The sequence below is a fragment of the Heliangelus exortis genome, chromosome 3 (genome assembly GCF_036169615.1).
Source record: "Heliangelus exortis chromosome 3, bHelExo1.hap1, whole genome shotgun sequence".
In the NCBI taxonomy this organism is placed as follows: domain Eukaryota; kingdom Metazoa; phylum Chordata; class Aves; order Apodiformes; family Trochilidae; genus Heliangelus; species Heliangelus exortis.
In genome coordinates, this window is record NC_092424.1 from 41,996,242 (window position 1) to 42,023,163 (window position 26,922).

General features: G+C 34.4%; 1 protein-coding gene across 9 annotated transcripts in view; it reads left to right on the forward strand.

Annotated features, from left to right (window-relative positions):
- USP34 (ubiquitin specific peptidase 34) overlaps nucleotides 1-26,922 on the forward strand; it is a 127,192-nt gene that overhangs the window by 30,809 nt on the left and 69,461 nt on the right. For 6 of the 9 annotated variants that reach the window (XM_071740316.1, XM_071740319.1, XM_071740318.1 and 3 more), the window contains exons 6-13: nucleotides 2,299-2,366; nucleotides 10,250-10,442; nucleotides 15,409-15,470; nucleotides 23,438-23,519; nucleotides 23,605-23,697; nucleotides 25,446-25,571; nucleotides 25,976-26,105; nucleotides 26,661-26,696. In XM_071740316.1, the coding sequence (XP_071596417.1) occupies nucleotides 2,299-2,366; nucleotides 10,250-10,442; nucleotides 15,409-15,470; nucleotides 23,438-23,519; nucleotides 23,605-23,697; nucleotides 25,446-25,571; nucleotides 25,976-26,105; nucleotides 26,661-26,696 (790 nt within the window). The remainder of the gene's footprint in view (nucleotides 1-2,298; nucleotides 2,367-10,249; nucleotides 10,443-15,408; nucleotides 15,471-23,437; nucleotides 23,520-23,604; nucleotides 23,698-25,445; nucleotides 25,572-25,975; nucleotides 26,106-26,660; nucleotides 26,697-26,922) is intronic. The other 3 variants (XM_071740317.1, XM_071740324.1, XM_071740323.1) reach the window with 1 other exon arrangement.

The following is a 26,922-nucleotide window of genomic DNA, read 5'->3' on the forward strand; positions in this document are numbered from 1 at the left end:
ATGCAATTTACTTCACACGGGGAGTTGGCACTCTTGTTTTTTTCCAGCTCATGGCTCTACTAAGTGCTTTCTTAGTAACCTGCATAGTGGTAGAGCTTGTCTCTTCCTTCTTAGGATATTTCTTTTCTGTCTTTTTTTAGATACTTGCTTCCTTCTTTCTTCCCAAGTTTCATGTTCCCGGATATTTGCTCAGTTTAACTACCTGAGGTTGTGCTGATCTCTTTAGAAAGCTAACAGATGCAGAGAATTATAGCTTGTTCTGTGGAGGGTTTAAACCTCGCTGCAAAATCATGTCATTACTTCTTTCTGAATTGTTTCAGTTTTGTACAAGTTATGTAGGAATACCTGCTCTCTCAGTGGGTAAATAGTGCTGATAGTTTCAAAAAGGTTGATTTATTTTCATGGTAGAAACTTCAAAACATAAATCAGAAGTAAAAACTGTTGAGATGCACTGCCTTTTAGAAATGCATTACCTATGACAAAAAGCAAATAACAAATCTTTGAAGCTTGAGAATAGAACAGATGCAGTAAGTGCTTTATCTTAAAAGCAGGTGGAAGCAAAAATAAGCATGATATTGTGGATATTTAATATCATTTTACAGATGTTATTTTATGTAATTTGTTTTAAACAATTTGGTATATTTATATGTGAGCTCATGTTAAAAAATAAGTTTTCACCTAAAGCATCTGAATGATTTATTAAGTTCTGAAGATGAAGGTTTTTATGTGTTGGGGGTGTAAAAATTAATGAAATTACTTTAGAAGTTTGAATTAGTGAAGAGTGAACAATAAATAACGACAGCTACAAAAACAAAAAAAAATTCCTTTTATTTAACAAATATATTTCCTTCTGTATTTCATACTTGCACATGCAAAAGAGCACATGATTGTGCTAAAAATCAAATTGCGTAAACACAATTGTCTCTGTCATCCTTTCAAGTCCTTGTCAGGATGTTCTTTAATTCCCTTTACTACAGCCAGCATATTCCAGCTACACTTTCTGTCTTTGGGATGTTTGCATTTTTTTCCTTCAGAGCCTGACAGTAGGATCAGAAGCCTATTACAGCTGTGGTCTTTTTTTTCTTCCTTTTTTTTTTTCTTCCAGTGTGAAGATTTGGTTAGCTGGTTTTGCAAAGTAGGTTAATATTGTTATTGTGTAGTGTTAGTTGCATCGTAAAAGGTTAAATCTGAAAACATTTCTTTTGAACTCGAAGTTATTTGGCTGATTCTAGAAATGTTTAAAATAAATACCAGTGATTCAGATGTCCTACAGCCTAATGTTTTTCTCTCCTGTCAAGGAGAATTCACATTTTCTGCATACAGAATTTCCAGAATCCTGGTGAGACTTTAGTCCTTAGCCAGAATTTATTGCATCAGTTGCAAAGATAAAACATTCTTTTAAGAACAAACGTGGTGATGTGAATTGACGTGACAGCTCTGAGTGACTGATGGTGTTAGCTATGCACAAGATTTGTGTGTGCACCTAATTAAAATTATGTGAGGAGTAGTAACAAGCTGCTAATGTTTCATCTAAACTAGATCCCTTACCTGGCATGTAGTTTTATTTCTGTAACAGGTTTAACAGGCTCAGCATTCCTTTTTAAAATGCAGATGGCAGTTCTAACTTTGCCTGCGTAAGTAGTTTGGTTGGTCCCCTTTTCCTCACAGCAGTGTTAAATAGCTGTTTCAGATTTTTTTTTCTCTGCATACATTTTCTTCTGTGTAGTTTTGCACAGGTGGTAGAGGAAGAATGGTAAATATGGAAATGAAAATAAGGTAGTAAAATCTTTTCTTAATCACTGGTTATAAAACATAATTTTATTTTATAGGATACATATGCCTTAATAAGAAAAACATCAATACGAGTAAAATAATTGTACTTTATTTAGGGAAGATTGGCAAGGAACAGAAAGAATGCTGTAATTTTCTTGTAGACTTTAAAAGCAACCGGAAAAAGAAACCCCACAAAGCTGGGTAACAGTTTTTCCTACTGAAGAAACTACAGAATATTTGGAAATGAGACATCTGAGCAGTATGATACTACTAATACAAGGTTTACATTTTCAAATTGACTGGAAGAAAAGATGCAAACCCTGTTTATAAGTCACAGAAACATTCCTCAGATCACAGCTTTGAAAATTAGAAAATTAAGAACTTGAAAGAACTGAAGTTGAATAAAAAACAACAAAGCCTTTTTCAAAGTGGGGTTGCATGCGCAATCAGCAATATTTCATTTTTACCATTCTCATTAAATGTTATTTGTTAATTTTTTTATCTATTTATGTTTTTGCATTATAGATCAGAATATGGCTACACATCCCTGCTGTCATGCAGCATATTATACCCTTTAGGACTTACGTTATCAGGTAAATGTTTAATTTAATAATTTTTATCGTGGGGCTTTTTTGACAGCGCCTATTTTCAGATGGTTAATTTTTAATTGTTCACGTTGTTGCTCTGACTGTATAATTTCAACAAGGAGAGTGAAGGTAATGTTTCGAGTTAGTTTGGGCACCTCCTTACCTCTGTCTGATTTGAGTATCAATTAGAGCAATCTCATTAACAGTATTTCTAATGTGACTTCCAGCCACATTCTGACATGTTGTGTCTGGTTCAATTGTAATACAGTTTCACCTACTGCAGTATCTTCATCAAACTTTACATAAAATTTGCAATGAGATGATATAAGTAGAAGAGTAATTACTCAGAGTAATACTGAGTTTCCCAGAGTTCTAACAGTGCTTCACATTTTGGTGTTCTGTATTTCCATCTGGCAGGAACTGAAGTGTGATCAAACGTCTGCTCACACTTTTATGTATCTAGATATATCCAGTCCCGAGCATTTTCTTTATATCAAGGTGCCTATCATGAAAAACACTTTAAAATAAAGTACTTGTAAAGATACTTAATTATACCAGCAATTTATTCTTACTGGCTTTCTCAGGACAGTAAGAAAAATCCAGTGAGCTGCTAATGAAATTATCTTGTGTATGTGTATCTTACTGGAGGTGGAGGGGTGGGGTCACAATTAATTAATTCTTTTTCTTCCAGTGGCCCAACATTAAACTTTTCTGCTGTAGACAACCTAAAAAGCCCTCATCTCCCCCAAAGCTCTGGATTTTCTGTAGCTGTGATATTAGCAATGTGCTTATAATGGTCATAGCTTAATTCCCTGGTAGCAATAAATGTGTCTTTACTGATTCTGTAGTCTCAACTGTACCAACATAAAATCACAGGCTTAACAAAAATAATTACATTGGCAAGAAAAAAGTGCACAGAACAATGAGGGTCAGAAGTATGTTTCATACTTTAAGTGTTCTGCTTTTAATTATAAAGAATTTTGCTGTAGACATGTAAATACTGGTTTGGCTATCAATCTGCCTTGCCTTATAACAGTCTTTACCAAAATCATACCAGCAGAGAGAAGAGTTTTCTTATCTTCTACTGAAGATAAGAGTTGAGTTACAGTCCAGCTGTGTGCACTCCTTTAATGCTGACTTGTTATCTTTGAAATCTTGTAAAGGTAATTATTAATAAAGGAGTCTAGGAAGGGCAGGCGGAGGATCTTCAAGTTCTTGACTCTGTACATATTCCTTTAATGGTTGTTCATGTACCTGAGAATTTGATTTGTGAGGCTTACCTATCTTCTTGCAATGTATGGAAATTAAAAAGAGCATTGAAGGATCAAAAATTAGAGACAGGCTGATAAGAAGGAACTTGAGTGAGACAGAATAACACAGCCTACAGTCTTTGCTACTAATCCTCACTTGCTTGTCATCCTGGAGTTCTTAAAACATACTCTGTTTTATAACTATAGGTGTTAGTAGGGTCACTGGAATGAAAGATTTTTTTTTCCCTGTGTTCTCCTCATCTCTTCCTCTTTGCTTTACCCGTAGAATATTGGCATCTGATTTAAATTGTGATTTTTCAGTAGCTTCTTGCTATAAATAATGCCCTTGATGACTGTTCTTAGCATTTAGAATACATTCATGTCAATCAGAATGGTGATATTGATACAGGAAAGATCTATGGAAAACATCAGCAGTCTAGAGAAGGAAGGGGTGTTTTTCTCATAGTTTTCACAACTGAATCATGATGGGAGATCTGGGATTTCTTAACATGAGGAAATCCCAGGCTTTGTTTGTGGAGATGCAGTTTTGGAGTGGGACCTGAAACTTGGAGGCCATGTAACAAAACTAATCTCCAGTGCTATATGTACATTTCCATGGGACAGAAGTTAACACAGATGCCTTCCATGAAAGATGACGACCTTGATGCATGCAGCTCACCCCATATGTTTGTCAAGATTACAGATCTTGCCTTAGCAGCCTGGGTCCCTAGATCTCCATCTGCTTTTTACTTTAGTTAAGGAAAAAAAAAAAAAGAAAAATAAAAAAAGGCAAACATAATCCTGGGCACAGCAACACAGCACCTTTGAAACAAATCCTGCAGCAATTTCTGCTGGTATGCAAAGTAAAAAGAAGGGCTTGGAAGGGGTTTTAGTCTAGAATGAGCTCTTGGGGATCTTAATTGATTGTTGGATGTCCAAATTGCTGCTCATGTACAGTCATTGCAAGAGCTGTTTTGGAGTGCTGATCACCATAAGCAGAAAGCTCACCTGACTGACATCTTAGCAGCAGCATCTTTTACCATAACAAAGTTATGATGACTTTTATTATAATGAAGTTAACCTTAGCATTCCTGTCCTGGGGTTATTTCTACTAGGAGTGAATGAAATGAATGCCAAGGTGAGTTTTTGTAGAGGAGGCCACTGCTGGAATTTGCTAAGATCATGGACACAATCCTGTCATTGCTGCTACTGAAAAGACTAATGAATGTTATTTTCTGCCTGGAGAGCACTAGGATTCGTATCTTGCCTCTCAAAAGCCTATGTTTTTAAGCAGTTTAGGAAAGAAATAAAGGATGCTAATTAAAAGTTACACCTTTCAATAAGGATGCATAGTAGTTTTGACCTCCTCAGATGAATGCTTTTATTGATCCTAATACCTTAGAATTCAGTATTTCAAACTGCAAAATTTTCATGGAAAAAAGACTTATTGGGAAAGTGACTTGAGAAAATAAGTCATAGCTTATTGCAGTTATAATTGAGGGCAATTTGTTGATGTTGCCTCTTTATAAGACATTGTTTCCAGCTGATTTCCATTTCAAGACTGAAGATGCTCTACATGATTCCAGATATTGACTACAGCATAGAAAAGCAGTGCTTATGAACACTGATGTTTGAACATTGTCTTTTTGCAATTACAAGGTTGTTGATTGAACATTTCATGGATAATTCTGTCCATTAACAAAGACTAGCAGTGAAGTTCAGCTGTATGAGGACTAAGAGAGAATGTTGTGTCTCATATTGTAAGTGCTGTTATAAACCACCAAGTGCTGAATAGTATGAAGGAAAGACCCAAAACTCCTCTCTTTGACATGACAGTTGATATCACCTACTAAATGTCCCTCTGATATAATCTGACAGCTATGTATAGCACTAGCTCTGGCCAATATAATTTTTAATTCTAAGCATTTCTTTTCCCCTTCCTTTTTCCTTTTTCCTTCTTCAAGACAGATCTTGAGAGACTTTTTATGAAGGAGGTTAGGGAGTAGCAGAACTTTCTGTGCTCAGTCACACTGAGGCAATGGCAAGTGGCAGTTGCTCCTGTGTTAGCTGTGTCAATCACAGCACAGGGCTCAAGCATAGCACTGCTTCACTGCAGAGGCAGTGGAAGCTCTGAGCAGGATGGTTGATCCAGTGTTTCCTATGGAATACAGTGATAGAGAACACAGATGAAAGAATTCAAAGTACTCTTCTGCTTAAAAATGTTTCTCTTAAGAATTTGGGTTTTATGGGCATGCCTGAGACCACTCCTTGCTACAAAATGTGACGAAAAACTCGAAGTTTTCAGTTGCAAAAAATGTTTAACTCCTTGAAAAATCTGCAAATTTAGGTTTTAGATAAAAAGAACAGACAAGTCAGGAGACAATAGCTCTGCACTTAAGTGAATTCTTTGTATCACTGAGGAATTCTGACTCATTCTGCTTCATATCCCTTTTGCATCTGTGGTCCTAAGGAGTCATATTAAGGGGAAAAAAGAAAGGTTATTTCACATCTGAGTAGCTGAAGTCCTGAAGTATTAGATGTGATGGTAAGTGTTACATTACCATGGGACTGCACATTTAAAACTGAACTCTCTGAGTCCCCCTGTACAGGAAATTTTAAACAGTTTCACTAGACCGGAACCAATTTTGGTTTTGTAAGACTGCTTATGTTTTGCTTAAGTGGAGATTATATATATTCACTGATTATTTTAAATATGCGAGGCTGGCAGGACAGGTCCTATACATCCTTTATGTATATTATGTATTTAAAAGGGCATATTTCTTTCCAAAAGACGAAAACAACAGATTTACTAGATCACAGAGATCCTGAAGTATTATTCATATATTCCTCTAAGACTTAATGCTTGTCAGAATAATAATGACAAAAATCTAGGAATTAAAGAAATAACGAAGGGCAGAATGGAAGCGATTATTTTTAAACCATTGTATGACTCAGTCACATATTCACATTTATATACTATGTACGCTCCTTTCTGAGCATTCTGTCTGACATACAATGACAGAACTACCTATTTGATAGGAAGCGTGATGAAGAAGGTAGAATATAAAAAATTGCATTTATAGGAGAAGAAACATAGTCAAGGATTTTTTTTGACAGGTATATGGCTTTTACATGAGTGACAAATAACATGTTATTACATGAAGACAAATAAGGAATGATAATTCACAGTTTTTCGAAAACAAGAAATGAAGAACAAGTTGCAGACTTAAGAGAAATTAGATTGTTTTCATGTGAATATAATTGTGAAACTAACTGACATAGGTCAATGAGAGAGCTAAAAGTATAAATAGAAAGAGTGAAATTAATTCATAGTAGTAGATAGGTTCATCCATTTTTTTTAAAATATGGGATAAATTTTTCATATGCTTCTGGAGTGGCTATTTTGGGCTAAATAGACCTTCTGTCTTGCTCCAGTATCACTGTTCTTACATAAGGCAATACAGCAAATTTACAGTTAGTCAGTGTAAGGAAGATGTACGTTAATTGTCAGTGCTAGCTAGCTATTTTTGTTAATAATAATGTTATGCTTTTAAAAACATAAAGTGGACCCCATTTACTGATACCCTTATGCCACTTCATCTTTCCAGAATAAAAGTGAGGCTTAGTTTCTATAGTTTTAATTCCAGGAGTAAAGATACAATCATGTTTGATTTTTCACCAGTGTAGTAGTGCCAATAAATTTTCTAGTTGATGGAGTTAATACTCCTAAAGACAGAATGCCAGAGTCTGTTCTTATACTGTACTTGGTTACAGGAACCCTGTTACATTAAAAAAGCTTAGGAGGCAGATTAACAAGCAAAAAGTTGAAGTTAAAAGTTAAAGTGCTCTTTTCTCTGTAACTTTCTTAAGGGCCCTGACAAAACAGATTATACTGTTGAAGTATTTCTGTAGCTGTGAAAATGCACATGCACTGCAGTTTTGGTTATTATAAAAGGCATTTTTAAAACACTCTCTCTTAATGATACAGAAAATGTGACAGAGATCTGATTCAAGCTTGAACTAAATACAATAAAGACATCAAAAGACCCTTAAAAATTTTAATGAAGGAATGAAAATAATTTCATACTGATGTTTTTGCATATAAAAAATTGTTATATTTATTAGATTAGCATAGTTGCTTCATAAAACTTGAGAGTGCAGGACATTTCCATTCAGAGAGCTGTTAAGTGAAGCCACAAAAGAGCACCCCCCCTCTCTGGATGTGTGGATGTGTGTCCATTCCCACCTGCCTGTTCCATACGAGCATTATTTATCTGTTCTGTGTAAATGAGAAAATGAATGTAACTGATTTTAACGTCTTTGTGATACACAAAAAGCCCCCACTAAACACTTAAGTAGAACTTGATGTGCATTATGAACAATGAAAAGCTTTGGGAACCAGAGCTAATGATGGTTTGCATAGGAAAAGTGGGGAGGTGAAAACAGGTCTGAGGTTGCTGATGCTTATATAGAGATTATTATGTTTTGTAACAGGGACCACCACATTTTTTCATCATGTAACTCTCCTGACCTGTTTGTAGGTTAAAGATAGGTCACTGGGTCTGGTTTGCTTCTTGAAATGAGTATTCCCTTCTCGTTGCTGCTTTACTTTTGTTTAGAAATCATGGCACAGAAGCATTACCTTCTTGCCATGATATGAGTTCCAGTGTTCCACATGAAAAGGCATATATCACAATTAATAACAGCAGAGGATCTGTGGCTGCCTTGATCCTTCTTTTGTCTTACCATTCCTAACCTGTGATTTCTACAATCTCTGTCACTATTTGCACTGAAATCACTTTTTAATGTTTAGTAATACTAAGTATTGTCTAAGTGTATTTATTTTAAAGCTTCTACATGAGAGCTGTTAAATAGGTTCACAGTCTAAAAAAAGAATCTGCCTGTATTTTTGCTTTTAAAAAGAAAATTATTGATGTTTATATGATGTAAATGCAAAGGACTGGTGCATAAATCTAGTTGAGTGTAGTTTAGTATCTCTTGTGTTTTTTAAAATATTCATCCATCTATTTGGATGGTCTCCAAGGATAAATCTGGGCTTAGGCTGTCAAACAAATGGATTTTTAACGCTTTTCTGTGTAGTTAAATCTAGTTCTGGTGCAGTCAAAACTTCAAAATGCCGAAGTACAGCAGAAAAAATTAATTATGCTAAACTTGCGTGTACTTTCCTTCCGCTGTGCAATCTTTAAGTGCTTCAAAATAAACTTAAGAATGCTTGTTTCTAAACATTTTTCTCTTATGCATTCAGTTTAGAAGAATTTTTTAACTATATCAGTGTTTTGTATGTGAACTTTACAAACATAGTATATATTATAGTATATATTTTCCTCATATGTCTTAATCTTGTAGTTGCTTAGGTGAGGCTGAAGTTTTGCTCGGCTCTCTAAAGTTAGTTCTTATAAATGATGGCTTCCTCACGAGAGGAAGAGATGGGACTGGCATATGCATCACTCCTGTGACTGAAGGCAGAACTCGGGGAAGTGGTAGGAAGCTGAGTCAGGGAAGGTTTAGGTTAGGTATTGAGAAAAGGTTTTTCACCCAGAGGATGGTTGTGCAGTGGATCAGGCTCCCCAGGGAAGTGGTCACAGCACTGAGCCTGCCTGAGTTCAAGAAGTGTTTGGATGATGCTCTCAGGCACATGGAGTGATTCTGGAGGTGCCCTACACAGGGACAGGAGTTGGACTTCATGATCCTGATGGGTCCCTTCCATCTTGGCATATTTTGTGATTATTTCTTCTGCCTACCTTTTGCAGAGAGTATCTGTATTGGGACTCATTGTGCATGATTAGATGACACCTTATCTAATATGTCTGCAACAGGAAGAACTTAGCAGTTTAAAATTCTTAAACATTTTTTGTTTCTCTACAAGACTTAGAGAATCCCTGGTGATGCTTCACATGCATCCTTAAAGATTGTAATTGTTGTCAATAGCAGAAACAAGTTGGGCATGTGTTCCTACACCACTGGCTGTGAAATCAGTACTGTGACACAGGGAGTACTGATGTACAAGCACGGGTGTCATGGTAATGGCAGAAAAAATGTGTGTGTACTTAATCTGTTTTAATTGTATCAGAACATGATTACACAATTATAATGTTTTTTCTGTTCTGTGGCTGAGACCACAAATAGGACTGTGTTCATCTTCTGAGGATTCTCACTGTCCAAGCATTCTGTTTGTGATCCATTGACACTGTTTCCAGAAATTAACTTTTAAATTATATTAATATGTGGAGCACATTGTGACACTCCAGTTATAAAAAAAAGTAAATAGACATGGTGCAGCTATCTGGAGATCTCACCCTCCCATGAAATACGAGATTTAGGCTTCCAATCTACATTTCCAAAGAATTCCTTGAGTTTCCTTGTAATTTTGTGGAATGAAAGAAATCTGAAGAGGTTTAAAATAAGGAATTTATTTACTTTTTAAAACATTCTGCATAATTCTGTTGTGCCTTGGAGGTTTTTATAAGTAGCAACTTCAGATAATGGTGTTTTAAGGCTTACTACTTGTGCAGCTGTCAGAAATCTATACTTGTTATAATTAAGATGGTGTTCCAGGAATGTTCTAGTTGGAATCATACTCTTTTTTTTTTTCTCTCTTTCATTTGCAATTTTTTCTAGGTATTTATGTAAACTGTCAGACCAGGAGTTGCGACAGAGCGCAGCACGGAACATGGCAGATTTAATGTGGAGCACAGTTAAAGAACCACTGGATACAGCATTGTGTTTTGATAAAGAAAGTCTTGATCTTGCATTTAAATACTTTATGTCTCCAACTCTAACAATGAGATTGGCTGGGCTGAGTCAAATAACAGTAAGAACTTTTTACAAATATAAATATTTAGTAAAAATGTTTCTTGTTGTGTGTTGAGTTATGAACTTGTTTTGGGGGCTCTTTCAATGTGTAGAAACAGCAGAATCCTCTTATATGTAGTCTTGGGAAATTACAGACATGATTTTGAATCATGTTCACTGAGAAATGAGTCCAAGTGAAGGCTGTGTTTCTGCAGCATATGTATGGAACTGTAGCCCGTTTCCTGCACAATTTACCATGCTAATTATAATTGTCTTTTAACCATGGTTTGTGACAGCTGTATTGAAATTAAGTCACTTGACCTGGCTATTTGTGTTGTTTACAAAGGCTTTCAATCTGTTTTGATTTTTACCTTTGCAGTCTCTTGACTCTACTGTAATTAGTTCCTCCTTCGTATTGTATGTACCTCTTTTTCCTGTTTATTTAGTATAGTCTGTTTCTCAAGAGAAAACATTTCTGCATTAACTAGGAGAAGACTGAAGTGAAGAGGTAAATATGTATAGCATCAAACAGAAACAGATTAAAATCAAAAGACCTCACCCTTTGCCATGGAAATGCTCCACATTGCACCAGTCAAGATCTGTTGAGCATTCTTTGTCTCCCATGGCTTCCTGTGTCTGCATTGCAGCCATAGAGACAGTTGTACAGAAGGTCAGAAGTGAATGTTTTTATTCACCTGAACCTTTTCAGTTTGGTGATTCTTCTGACCCTCTTGCATTTAAGACTTGTAGCTCATATTGTCATGTTTGCCTTAGTGCACAATATGGTGAGCAGGAGCAAACTATAATACAATAAATAAACATGTACTCCCTCAGTTTTGTAATATTTACTGAACACCTTTGGCCTTTGCTCTCCTGGCAACATAGTATTACTCAGTGACCCTCTTCATAACTGATTGTTAGTAAATACAAGTTTACTTAAATTTGATTTTGCTTCTCACTATATTTTTAAATAGAATTACTTAAAATTGTTTTAATACATGGCAAATTAAAGTGACCTGTAAGTATTTCCAGTCAGATTATTGGTGGTTTTAAAGCAAGTAAATATTTAATTTACCCAGGTACGTGACATGCTATGTTGGGGGAAAAAAAACAGAAGTTGTGGACTACATCCACTAAGTATTAATCAAATGCTGTTCTAAGGGTGTCTGAACGTGAATGTATTGTCCATTTGGGTTTGCATTTGTATGAATCAAAATAGTGGAGTTCATCCAGTGGAGATGCTAAAGCAAAATACAGAAGTAGAAACAGCGATGGCATGTATTTGTTACTGTAAACGTGATTTATATCTACAAGTAACATGAAAGCTACATATAATATATTCAGTGCTTGAATTCTAATCTTCTGACATAATTAATTACTGTAAAGTGAATGTTCATGGTTCTTTCTGTGCTTTAAGAAGACTTCAGAACATTGATAAAGTACTAGGTGAAAATATAGCACGTATTTTTGGTTTGATTGTTCATCACCATCTGTTTTATTTTTTATACAGTTACAAATATCTCACAATATATGGCAGATACATTTTAAAATATGGCCGTTAGGTGGGCATAAAAGTAATTTCCTTGTTTAAAAAAAAAAAAGTGGGTTTTTTTTACTCTGCACAGTTTTAGAAAATGTCATTTTCACTGTCATTCATTTTAAAGTAAATTTCCGGTGTTTGCATAGTTCCAATTACATTAGATTTTTATTACTTTATATACTTTCCACTGATTCTGTACAGTTGTCCTCTTTCAACTACTAATGTCTGTTTATGTATCCTCACCAAAGGGAAGATTGAAAATAATAATGCATCTGTTTGTCTTTCAGGCATGTAGTTCATTAAAGAGAGTGTGAAATTGTGCAGATTTAAATATTTATAAAAACATTTTGACCTGTTACGATTGATAAACAATATTGTAAAAGTGAGATTTTTAATAACAGACATTTATTTTTAGACTACCAAATAGGTTTTAGCTTGTGAAAAAACTGAAATACTGCTTACTAATGAGTGCTGGGTCTTTTCTAATGAGTTGTCTCTAAAACTGCTCTGGAGCTCTGAGAATTCATTCTTTGGTCTCATTCACATCATAGGCAATTTTCTCTTCTATTCTCTTTTTAAAGATCTTAAGTTATTTTTGGAAGAAGCTTCTTTTGATTTTTCTTGGTTGACTTTGGGTTTGAGAAGCTTTTTGTTTGATTTGGTTTTGTATGCTTGCCTAGAACAACTTAAATTGCCAGGTCTCTGAAACCTGAACCCAAATTTCTACAAAGATGTAATGTAGCTCAGGTTTGCTAACATTTTCACACAACTCTATTACCAATACACTTTTGTGACTATGGTTTTTTTAAATTTTTTTTTCTTTTCTTGTCTTTGATGGCTATAATTTGTCAAAATAATTTCTTTGAAGTTTTGTTTTCAGTCAACACAATTGCACCTGCCTGTTTTTTATGCAAGACTTTAGAATTACAATACCTGCAAATACAAAATGTTTTCTTTTCCTGGACTTTGATTTGCCAAAAGTTAAGCCTCTAGCCTTGACACAATTCTTCATTTAATTTTGCAAAAAAAGATGTGAAGATTCAAAGAAAACTTACAGCAAAACTATATGCAAAATACTATAGAGTGTGAACTTTTCAATATATGCTTTATTTCAAAGAAAAGTTTTCTTCTGAAAATTCATATGGAAAGTTAACTTAGGTGCAGATACTAATTTCAGCTCACAAGATCTGGACTAAAATACATTTGGTCAAATAATTCTTATGGCTTGCTTGATCCTTTTGCAAGATATAAGTACATTTGCTGTCATAGTGGAGACAGAAATCTTTGACCAAAAATATCAGTAAGTCTGAACAGATGAAAGTCTTTCTACATGGAGGTGTTGATTTGTGTCTGCCAAGAGTTGTTTGGGTTTTTTTTTTCATGTCTGACAGCTAACATGACCACAGTCCTAAAATTAAACTTTTCAAGTTTCATGGAACCTCTTCAGGCTCTCAGAATACAAGCTGTATGGCATACTGGGATTATATTTGCTTACTACCAAATATAGACTTGCCTTCTGAGGAGTAGCATATACATAATGTGTCGTATCTTCTAACTGAAGTTCTTATTTACAAAACAAGGTTGAAGACAGACACATGAAAGTTAATTTTAGCCAAGTGGAAGCTTGAGTGGTTGAATGTAAAGTTTGAAAAAAAGCTACAGAAGAGAACAGCAAAATGTAAACCTGAAGCTTTATTTTTATTTTCACCTTGTGCCTCTTTGATTTCATTCCCCAGTGATCTGTTGAGGTGATTCAGCTCCAAAATAACCTCTTTTCTCTCTAGTATTCTCTCACAAATAGGGCTCTCTCTTTTACAGGTGAGCTTAAGCACAGGAAAACAAATGCTTATAACTGATCAGGCCATCCATCCTTTCTCTGTTCTTCACCCTCTTTTAATTTGATTTTATGGATCTGTGAAAATGCAAATGCAACATCATTAGTTTTTTCCAGAACAAATTCAGTGCAAAACTAGAACAGTGCATAGTTACTCGTTCAAAAGTTTTAATTGCCTTTGATGCTTGGGTCTTGAGACAAGACTAGTTAGGGAGATGTCTTTTTGTTCTCAAGTTACTGAAAAATTATATAAGTATTTTGCTCTCTCTGGCATTATATGGTAACGAAACATGAAATAGAAAAAGGTGGTGAGTGAGAATAAGGTGGTGCCACACTATTGCATGTGAACTTCAAACTGCACTTGTTGTGTCAGACTTTTAAAGCTATTAGTTGAAATAATTGGACTTTTCAAATAATTTTTGCACTACGATAAAGAACACCTTTTGTCAGAATTCCTTCAGGTAAAGATTTTGTATGAGAACTTTGGATCAACATGTGACCATGGATTTAATACAGTTCAATATTTGTTCAGTTATTGATCCCTTTAAAAACATTTTAAGCTGGGCAGTAAGTCTTCAGGAAAGCTAGTAAACTTTTACTTTTTTATACTTGGCCCAATTCTAATTGGTCATAACAATTTCTTCATGAAGATCTGGTCACATGTTTTTCCACTCCTGAATTTGTTTCATTTGGAAATATATATTAATAAATAAGTTCTTAATAATCTTGTAATTGGCCTCTCATGTCTCCTTAATTTTAATTTTTTTCCCAATAAAATTGTTTAGATTAGACGCAATCTTGGTGTAAAGCCTACAGTATTGTGGCTGTCATCTGAATTACAGAGGGCATATACCAGGCTTGTTTTAAAATAGAAAAAAGTAAATATTTTGATGAAGTTATGCAACAAGTTTAATTTGAATTTCAAAAGTACACAATACTGTGGCTTTAATTTTTTGAAAACAAGATAAATAAGCTTTACTATATAATTTTATATATTTTTGAAAGGGTTACATACATGTGAAGAGTTGGATGCAGAGCCATCTTTGTATCTGTATATTTGATGCGGACTGAAAGGCTGGAAAAGAGATGCACAACTTTACCAGACTTTTATTATTTGCTTTGGGATGTCTTGAATTTGTCAGTTCAAATACCCTTGAAAGCTTTGTTTCATATAAAAATACGTAAATTTTACTCTCCAGTTTTTTAGGTTTCAACACTGATAATGTGACTAAATAAATCTTTGCTGTTATAGTAAATATTACAATAATGGGAAGGTCATCCTAAAACAAAAGTTTCCATAGTATGTGTTTAATTCCCATGACAACCTATGTGCAAAGTGAATCCTACACAACTTGGTTTGAGTCCTGGAGTAGCTGGAGTTTTGTAACATAATTGCTTTAGTGATAAAAAAGGTTGACTAAAAAAGAAAACTGATTTCTCTTTCCTACTCTTGAATCTGTTGTTCAAATTTTTGTCAAAGCGATTTATTTAAAAACATTGAAAGTACTAGAAAAAGCTGTTAACGGTCACTAGTAGTGTTTTTAAAAATAAGAAAACTACCTAAAAGTTTAGATTATATTTTAATTTTTTTCTTCCTTTTTCTAACTGTAGAACCAACTTCATACCTTCAATGATGTGTGTAATAATGAGTCATTAGTTTCAGACACAGAAACGTAAGTAGGAACATTATTATAAATACTTTAAGTGCACTATATGATTGCAATTCTGCTATGTGGTTAATATGGATTATTCACAGTGGGGAGTAGTGATAATCTGAGGTTTTTATTAGAAATATTCTAATCTAGGGTTTAATAAATGGTTTTAAATTATGCTTTTAAATGTATTTCTAAATGTTTCTGGGTTTTTTTTGCTGTCTTGGAAGGATAGAAAAATAGAAAAATGTAGATAGTGAAATAATAAATAGCTGCAATGGGTCAGTATTTCCATTGTGATGTGTAAATAAGAACCAGCTAATTCGTATCCAAGTAGATTTTTGCCATCTCTTAAATCCTTCTGACTATTCAATTAACTAGGACTGGTCTTACCATCACTTTCACCCAGCCTTGTTAGTAGTTTATCACTGAGTCTATGAGGCTATGCTTTTTGAACTATTTATTGTTTTTCTTAAAAATCTTTATTTGTGTAATTTGGATGTGTTTAGTAGTTCTAAAGGAAACTCTCATAAGTCTTTGCAAAGGTTCAGGTGTGGGATTGTATTCCAGTGAGGAAATGTATCAATTTTTTCTAAACTTAACGTGGAACTGTCTAGAATTTGGACAGAAGTCTGTCTTTAGTTAGTTGAAATAACTGTTTTTTTGAAATAATAGGTAAACTGAATGTAATCTAGGGTTTTACTCGTGATATGCTTTTGCATTCATCTTGGGGCATGAGACACTCTTTACATTTGCCATGGTTATATCTGTCTCACTACAGACACAACTCTTCTATCTTTTGCTCATTAATGAGAAGTCTGTTGCAGCAGTATTTGGCTTGTTTATTTATCTGTGTAGTTTTATTATAGATGGTTTTATTTTAACACTTCTTATTGAAAACTGGCAACAGTCAAGACCAAAATACTGTAGATTTCATGTAAATAACAACTTGAATATTTTAAGTGAAATTTATGCTAATACGCTGATATTTTAAAAATACACACTCTAGGGTTAATTTTGCTTTTATAAGGATGTGAAAATATTTTGAGAATACAGAATAAATAAAAGCCTGTGATCAACTTTTTCTCCCCTTGGTCAATAAAAGAATAGGTGCACATGAATATCTGTTTATCTTGAAGTAAATGCTTATACATAGTGTCAGAAAAAAAAAAATCAAACCATTCTTGTCAAGTATGACACAAATATTTTGCCATGATCTGATGAAACCTGAATGTAGTGTCATTATGTCATGGAAGTTTCATAAATTTGCATTACTGTAATAAATTCAATGATAAATGTATTAAATTAAAATAGTGGAATATTAATATATACATAGATATAATTTTGTTATCTATTTTGTGTTGTCAGTGAGGTGCCTGTCTTTTTTCCAAAGCCTCTAGTTCTGTAACAGTAGAAGTAAATACTGCTGGAGTACAACACATTGAGAACATGAGGTGGCTTGCTTGGCTGGGGTATTTTCAATGTTATACTGCCAGGTTATGGTATGTTGTTACACTGGGGCTGCTAAACCTCTGTTTTATCTCTTTCTTCACCTCCTTCCTCCTTCACCTTCAAAATCTGAAACTGAGGTGTTTCTTGGTTAGTTTTATATTCTGAAGAATACTGTGAATTATATAGTTTAATAATTTAGGTTTTAACTAGTGGTAACCAATTAAGGAACATTACCAATAGTTATTCCAGCAGTTAAACAAAATTAAAGGTGTTTGATTTGCTGTATCAGATGTGAAAAAGGAAAGTTACTGACAGGAGATATAGAAGCATGCTTAATTTCCCTGCAGAAGAGCAGATGTACTATGCAAGAACATCAGAGTTATTTTAAAGCTGAAGGAAACTGTCAAATTCTCTTTTGGGATATTGCTTTCTTGGCAAGGGCATCTGTAAACAGCCTGTCATTTGAAAGGAATGCAGCCTGAACAGAAGACCTTCTTTCCTATTTTTGTAATATGTGTTGGTTTTGTTTCATTTTGTTTTGGTTTTTTTCTAATCTGAGTGTCAGTCATTCTGGTGTTTTACCTGAAAAAGTTGAGTACAAATCAGAATCACTTATTGCTGCTCATCTTCAGATATCTTTTGAAATCACAGATTTTTTTTCAGCCAAATAGACACAAAAGTCTAGTGCAGAAGGATGGGGAAAATGTCTCACTTCTACAGCTTGCTCAGTATAAAGCTTCCCTCTCATTACAAACTCTGTTCAAGAGAAATTTTTGGAAGAGAAGGTACTTATAGAGTTGGCAGTGATCAAATGAGTACCAAAAAGAAAGCTTCCTATTTTCTTTTCATAGTGGACAAAGGAAGTGTAAGATTTAGTTTGTACCTTTCTGCCCTCTGCAGATTTGTCGAAGGAGGATGTTTTTCATTATGTCTGGTCATCCCCATTATGTGCTTTGACTTTTCCAGATGCTTTTGGAACTGTCAATCTTTGGGATTTCTCCTTCTGTATCTTGATAAGGTGGGTTTGCAGGGGTTATCTTTTATAGCTATCACTTAGTCCCAGATCTTTCCTTTTGTTTGGAAGCATCATCAGGATTTCTGAGCAAATATTTTAAAACAACAGCTTCCCACCTTTTATCTGCATAGTTGCAAATTTTTTGGTAATGGGACAAGATAAAGCATTTTCTGTCTAGGAAAACATTGGTTTTCACAACTTGTGCTTGAAAGCAGCAGAAAGTTGAGACATAGAAATCCATCTGTTCTCTAGCTGTAGATATTTGTATGTCGTTTTAGATTCAGTTTACTAGACTGTCTTCTCTAGGGCTGAGGATTTGTGGTGGCAGTATGTGTTTTGTTGAGATATGTGCAATGTCTTAGTGACTCAACTTCATAATATCCCTCAGAGATGTAGTTTTAATTTATCTATTCCTGGCTGTTAAGAATCAAATTCCTTGCAATCTGGGGTACTAAAGGTTATGAAATCTACTGAAGCTTAAAATAATGAGACTTAAACAGAAGAGTCTTCAAGTCTTTGAATAGTGATTCCTAAAACTACTTTGGTGATGTTGCTTAGTGATCATACCTTTAAGGGAGAGAAGACTTTTTGTGCTATTAGGACCACAAGAGGAAAAAAACCATTTTTTCATTAATTACTGAACTGTCAGCTTGTGAAAATAGCATGTGTAATGTGAGAATTTGTTTTGCTCTTCACTTGGCAGGCAGCCAAGAATTTGAGTTTCAGGATTCAGGTTGGTGCTGAGACTCCCTTCTGCCTCACTTAAAAAGCTTCCTACAGAGTAATTTCAGGTGCCCAATGTTTTTTTCATGTGTGAGCAGAAAGATCTGGGTTATTTCCTCTCCTTTATTTCCCTTCTCTTATTCTGTTGAGATACTAAACTGAAGTTTTGTGTTGCTTTTTCCCTTCACCACTGTCCTCTTAGCTCATGTTAACTCTTTCTTTCTCAATTTTCATATGAGCTCACCTGCTGCATTTGTGGCAGCATCATTTAAATGCCACTTCCCCTCTCTATTCCACATTCCTTAGATCATTTTAGATTTTTTCTGAAAATAGTAGTAAAGTTTTTCACTGAGCTCACCAGTGCTTCTTTCTAGTGGCATAAACTATTTTAAGAAATATCTTAGATTGTCTGAGTGATGTTTTTGGAATATCAACTAGGAAAATGTGTGCTCATAAACACAGCGTGCTTGCTTGTATGTTGGGAAGCCACCTACTCTGTCCTTCTTGCACTTCTGACTGTAAATAGTTGCAATCAGTGTTTCACATCCACTGTTATGTTGTAGAGACTATTTTAATGATTTTGTTAAAAAAATGTTAGACTTCATCCTTTGCAAGCTGATAGTTACATTTCTACGTTTTCTCTTCAAGTTTTTACATTATATTTTTCAGTGGCGTTACTGAATTGCTGTTGTAGTTCATCCACACTGAGCTTGTGTGTTTTTGTAGATGTGTGGAGAATTGTGTTGGGAATTGCCTAGTTGGATGAATAAGGTTTTCTTCGGGGGGGGAGGGAGGCATATTTTGCTGTGGGATTTGCTCCCAGATCTGGGTCATCATGTTGCTGCCATGTATTGCACCACAGCCTTAGATTAAAATGTTTCTAGGACTTTAACTCAGTCCTCTTCTAGTGAGGCATTCTCTGTCCTACCAGGAAAATGCATAAACTGTGGTTTCCTTCCAGATAGCTTAATTTACAATAATGATCAAAATTGAAGTACTCTCCTCTTGCAACTGCAGTTCACAAATATCACTGCATAGCTCCCACTCTTCCCAGCAGTCTCATGGAATGCCTGGGGAAACTAATGTCAAAAGCACTTGATTTTCAATTTTTGGAAGTAGAAGTTATTTTTGACAGACATGAATTGTGAGTGAAATTAAATTTTAAGTATAGGGGGAATTTGATTAAGTCTAGAAATCGATTTCCAGTGTGAGAAAGATTTAGAGACAAACTAGAGTAGCTGCTACCTTTGCTTTTTCATTCTCTTTTCCTCCTCTCTCACCCAAAAACACACTTGTAGAGACTATTGGGTTCTTTACATGACTCTTCTTCTTGCTATCCCAATTACTAAATCCATGAAAAATAGGTAATACACGTTGTTGCCAAGGTGAATATTCTCTCTACTAAGGTCTTTATGACTTAGATACGTAATTTGTAAAACTATTTTTTGTACTGTTACTTTTGTGTTAGAGGAAAAAGCATATCTATGCTTTGATCATAATGCATGTTTTTTGCTCTCACTGTTTCTTTCAGTATGAAGGAGGAAAAAATTTCTATAACCTTTTGAAAAACTTCTTTTAAAAGAAAATTCAAGTATATTTTTCTGAAAATTGGGGTTTTATTAAGCTGCCTGAATTGTAGTGATATTGTGTAGTAAGTCATAATTTATATATTGCTCTATGAAAAAATACTTTTGAATTACAAAAAATACAAACTATGTAAAAGAAATTTTAATCTAGATAGAAAGAAAAACTAAACCATATTTTAAGATATTGAAAATTACACTTCAAATGTTTTTTCTTAAAGTTATTCTAGGTTGACCTGCTTAGTAGGGCAACTTATAACTCAGTGAATTATGACGAAGACTGTAGGGCTTCTGATAATTAAGGTAGAAATGGGATAAATTACAATATGTGAACTTAAATCATAGGTTAATTTATTCACAGGCTGTGAGGCAAGACGTTCACTGTTTGAAAGTGAGGGAACTTATCAAGAAGCTGGAAAACCACCAGATAAAAAAAACTTTCCTGAAATGGAAATGTTCAGAAAATAAGTTAATTTTCATTTACACTGAAATCAGCTTTCTTTGGTGAAGCCTTGAATCTGTTATAAAAAATTTATTAGTATATCAAAGAACAAAATACTTCATGCTGGTAGTAACATCATTTTGGAAAGCAGTATATTTAATGGTTGATGTGCCCTCAGCAGAACTTTCTGGGAGAACAGATCTCTGTGGGAAACACAAAGGCTGCATTCTGTCTTTCACAAGGATCCTCTTGTTTTTGGTCATCCTCAACAAATCCATATCAAATGAATGTTTACCTTCAGAAATCTGAGATGTCATTTTATCACAGTTGAATTCATCAGTAGGATTAAGAGTTTTTTGCTGCTGAGAATACATGTTTTAAAAAAAGACATTCCTTCAAAAGAATAATCCATTATTTCTCAGAAGAAAAATGTTGCAGACTAGAGATAGAGAACTGCCATACTCAGTGAATCAAATGTGAAGGAATCTCTAAAGAGTTTTTGTTCGTTGGAGTTGCTAAAATGCAACATATGACTGGATACATAATGGATGTGTCTAATGGATGTTGTGCCACTAGCAGAAGTATTTGGTATAGAGAGCACACTGTTATTTATATTCTTTTGTAGAAACATTACCCAGTGAGTCTGGCCCTGTCTGAGATTCATTCTGAAAGTTACAGGTCTAAAAATTCAGATGCAAGAAGCGCTATTGGAACAAAATTACCGCCACTGACTTACTAGTCATGTGTTAAAACTTTTGCCTTTTATGGAGCACCATATGCAGTTTTTTTTTTTAAATTATTATTTTATTTTATAACCAGAAGTGCGTCCGTTCATGTCCCCTGCATCTAGTGGGTGGGTATTAACTTGTGACCAAATCTATCTACCTTTTGTACATGCAAAATGCAAATGATTAGGCTTTCTCCTTGTGTTTTGGGTGGTATCAGGAGCACTAGCAAGGCTAAGCAATGTAAAGCCCTAAGGAGGTGGGGATAAATAGACCATAAGTTCAAGAAATGGTTTTGGAGGCTTCATTCAATTTTCAGATTGTGGTTTGGACACTCGTGATTTAAGATGAATCTGAAATCTCAAGGCCACCAGCTCTCTCTCAATTACAATTAACAGAGCTATAGTCTCTTGAGCTTTATAGGTTGTGCTGCTATGGTCACTTGTGCTTGGTTGCATGGAGGCAGGTGGATAAGAGCATTTTTAGAGGTGTTTGTGACTAAAGGAGACTGGTAGCATATCCTCAAATGAATAGTAAGTCCCTCAAACTGTAAAATCTGCAAGATTGTAACTTGCATGTGAAAAGGTTTTAATTCAAATTTTGTTCAACAGAAATTCAAGCCTTGAGTCAGTCTGTAATGTGCGTGCTCTGAAGTGTGATTTGGGGCAAGGGTGTTGGGAGTAGGAGTTGGGTTTTTGTTTCTGTTTGAAATAAGGCTGTAGGAAGTTAAGTAGCTCTTGATTTTGTAGAACAGATCTGGCTTATCTTTTTTGTCCCTCTTTGAGCATATAGCCTGTCAAACTGACTTCACAATATGAAAACTAATTCTATAATAAGCCATAAATGCTTGTAAATTGTTGCACCTTGCAAGACAGTTATTCTTTAAATGTTAGGGGAATGTTTTTTAAAAAATATATTTGCTTTCCCACATCTTGGAATTAGAATAGCACAGCGTAGAAATGCTGTGTGTTGAGTAGTAGGAATTATGCAGAGTTCATCCATAGAGGTCAGGCAACTCAAAATAGTTGAAGAACTGACAGCCTGTCCTGATAAAGTGAATCTTGTTTGGGAAACCCACAAAGGCAATATTTCTTTACATAAAGAAACTTGTTTTCTTATTCTGGATGATAAAGATTGTCAATCCTGGAATTTTAATAGTAACTATAAATCTGACATAGATAGCGGTAGTAAAAATAATTCTTCTTGTAAGTACTCTAAAGCACCCCCTCCTTCCCATCCTCTCCTTGTGAAACAGAGTGCTTTTATTCCAGGGCTATTTAAACTACAGGCTATTCTTTAAATACTGTGATGTCCTTTAATTGGTCCTGGTGCCAAAATCTGGGTAAACAAACATTAGCTTGAAAGGAAGGAATAAAAAGGAGCTTATGTACTAGTTTCCAAACAGGGCAGTCCTTTCTGGAAGTTCGACTTTTATTTTGGAAAAACAGTTTCCTTGTCCTGTTCAGTTTGAATATTTGCTTATGGATTGGCAGTAGGCAAAGTTCCCTATTGTTATGAATGAAACAAAATTAGAATTTTTAAGTATTTGTATGGTACATGTGTGTGAATATCACAATGTAAAACGTAGGCTGAGTTTCTGTTTATGAAAGAGAACCTAAAAATATTAAAGCGCTTTTCCCCACCTTTAGCTACACTTAAGAACTTCATAGTTCTGGAATTTTGTTATAAGCTTGGGTTAAACATCAGTGTTTATCAAAATCTAACTGATGAGGTCTTTGAAAGTGGTTTGCAGGTGGTCTGATAAGCACTATTAGTTAGTGAAATTGGTAGTTGTTATTTCTGCATTTGCTAATGATTGAGAAGGGTGAATAGGAAATGTTGGTATTTGGCATTAGTTGTCCAGCTAAATTTAAAAATAGAGAAATAATTTCTTTCCTACTTGAATGAATGAACGTTGAGTACGTTTTGTGTTGAAAAAAGTTTTTTATGCTTACTTACAATTACAGACTGAAAACTGAAAGACATGCTGTGTATATACCACTGTCAGATAATTTTACATCTGTTCCCACTCATTTTTTCATCCCTAGGTCAATTGCAAAAGAGCTTGCAGACTGGCTTATCAGTAACAATGTAGTTGAGCACATTTTTGGACCAAATTTACACATTGAGGTTTGTATAAAATTATCATTACTATCAACAATGAAGAGTAACTTACTGTTCTAGTAAAACTCCTCAATATGTTCTCACTTTGCAGATCATCAAACAGTGCCAAGTGATTCTGAATTTTCTTGCAGCTGAAGGGAGACTTAGTACCCAACATATAGACTGTATTTGGGCTGCAGCACAGGTATACATTTGTATATTTGTAACATTTTTTATAATTGTAGGAGTAATTTAAAAAAAAAAACAGAATAGAAAATTGCAAATTGATTTTGGCTTGTATTTCTAAAGCTCAATTTCTTACTTTTTGTTGTCTGTCTGAGTGTTTTGGCTGACCAAAATTTTAAGTTAGGTTTGTACCACAAAGACTTTTTTCATTACATGCAAGAATTCAGCTAGGCTACTTCAAAACAAGAAAAAAAATGAAGTTGTAAAGCAAAGGCATAGTGTTTTCACTAAGAATGGGGATTAGGTTTGTAAGGTAGATGTAATAGTTTTATTATTCTCCTAAATTGTCTTGTCTCCAATGTATTGTAGCTTCCATTTCTGTTACTTGTGATGGGAACAGTCAGGTGAAAATTGTGGTGGTGGATTTTACAGCTATCCTACAGTGCTGCTGTTAAAATCTGTGGAAGGCAATGGCATTTTATTTTTTGCTTGGTAAACCTAGGAACTCTGATAGGCTTTTTTCCTCCAGAAAGTGTAGTCCATTGTCTTCATAATAAGCAGCTGCTATGCAAATAAATGCTCGTTATAACAGCGCTCACTTTAATTGGACCCCCAACATTTGCTGTGTCATAGTTATTAATAATGACTTATCTCACACTTTTAAAGAGATGTTTTATCTTCCTTGATGTTTTCACACATACAATAACTCACACTATTGTTAGACCTCTGGATTTTTTCTTTTATGCTATTTTATCAATGCAATAATTATTTTACAGTTCACATTTTCATTTTGACATACTGATACTTTAAAAAGTTTTCATTACGTAAAAGGTTTAAACCTCTAATGTTTAAAAAGCTGACACCTTTAGACTAGAAGAACAGGCCTTAATGAATATGTTTTCCACTTTTTAAACTAACTTTCTGACAAAAAATTATCTCTGCTGATTTGAAGGGAGGTATCTCAGGATGTTTAAATGCATCCTTGTGTAGAACCCACATAATTTCATTACAGTTTGAATGGAATTAATTCCTGTGGAAGATGGTCTGTACGGTATAAATTTATATGACAGGAAGACAAAATAAAATGAAAGAATTAAAAAGAAACCTTTTGAGGTTGATACATAGTCAACGAAAGTAAGAATGTTTTTTCTAGAAGCTTCCTGTTACCATTATTTTTTTAATATCAACATCCTTACAAACATGGTGAAAACCCTTTGAGTGACAATGAGAAGTAGCATTTAACCTAAGAGGAGACATCTAGGAACACTGTCAATTTAATGTGTAAATTGCCGTATTTTTTGATATCCATTACTGGAAAGAAAAGAATTCTAAATAACCCTCACACAGTCCACACAGTCTGTTCTCTCAGTCTCATATTAGCATATTTGCTCTCTCTATTTATATGTACTATTGCTAGTGGGATAATCATTGCAAATATTCTTTCTCTCAGGATTTAGCTAATATTTTAGAAGTTTTAGTTAAGTTAAAATAGAAATAAGCTTCCAGTTCTTCTTTTCAACAAAATCTCTTAGAATTGGAACCAAGGAAGGTAAAGTTATATTTTATTTTACTTAAATTTTACATGCTTAACAATATAAAAATTAAATGCAGTAAGAATATCAATTCTGGTGTAGCTTGGAATTGTTGAACAAGTGCTTCTTGAGAATCTCAGCAAAGATGTTACTTGCAGCAATTTTATCAATATTTGAATATTTTAAAAAAGTTTATTCTTTTGTTCCTGTTATCTTCTCTGTTTGTACTTCGTAGCTAAAGCACTGCAGTCGTTACATACATGACTTGTTTCCCTCTTTGATCAAAAACTTGGACCCTGTTCCACTTAGACATCTTCTAAACCTAGTCTCAACTCTTCATCCAAGCGCCCACACTGAACAGGTAAAGACAAGGTGAACAGATACACTGCAGTGCAAAAGAATGGTTAGCATATTAAACAAGCATTAAGGATTTGTCCTTGTTATTCTAAAGGACTGCATGTAAAAGTACTATTCAATAATGTGTAAGAGTGAAAATTACATGAGTAAAGTTACAGTGTTCAACCAGGCCTTTTCTGGCTTTTGAATTATAATCTTTTTTCAGAGATTTTTGAAGACAGCATAACCACGGATAGATTTTAATTTTGTGTCTGAAATTGAAAAGTGTCGGATGCAACATTTTGCCTCTTCTTTTGATGAGTTTATTTTGGTGAATTGTAATATTGGTATATAGAAAGATTAGCCGTAGTTAGTTGTGTACCAAACCTACTGCTTCTTAATGGCTTTGTTACCTCCTTTTGTTTACAGACCTTGTATTTGGCATCAATGCTTATAAAAGCTCTGTGGAATAATGCACTAGCAGCTAAGGCTCAGCTATCAAAACAAAGCTCTTTTGCATCTTTACTGAGTACCAATTTGCCCATGGGAAACAAAAAAGGTATGTGGTTTTCTAATAGACTTGATAAGCCTTACATTTTCGTAATTTGCTTGTTGTTGACTTTGGACAAAAAGGATGTGTAGAACTTTTTCCTTGAAGAACTTCTATAGTGTTACGCTGGCTTATTTTTCAAATAGAAGTTGTCGATAACTGTGAAAGAAAACTTTGTGAGTGCATTTGGAAAGCTTTCTATTTCAGAATAATGTTGTTTGTACATCTATATAGTATGTATGTATATTTTTTTTAAACCCAGAGGATTCTCTGTAGCTCATCAGTTAACTCTTCTTGTTTGCTGAGCATCTGTAACATAAATAACTACACAACATCCTATATATTTTTTACCCATTTTTTTGATATTAGATGCTATATTTCTGGTTTGGGTTTATTTGTTTTTAGTTTGACTGCTCCCCCTCAGTTGTTACTAAAGGTGCTGCCAAGCCATTTTATTATAATTTCCCTTTCTTCTCTCGCTGCTGATTTTTGACTCATGGATGCCTGTATGCTGACAAAAAGATTTTTAGTCACTTATTTTTCCATCCTGCTTTTTTCCTTCAGAAGAAGAGGAGCTCAGAAGAGCAGCCCCTTCACCTTGTAAGTATAGTTTTAGAAGTACACCACAATGTTATACGTTGGATGCCACAGTTTTTTTCTACAGCTATCAGATTTGAATAGAGGAAAAACTAGTACAGAGGAAAAACTAGTACAAGGTTGAAATTGGTTTTATGAGAGTTAAAACAAAATTGTATTTGGTGTAGATTCTAGGAAACTCTTATAGCTTTGATATATACTGAGAAGAAGACAATTTTGTAGCATAATG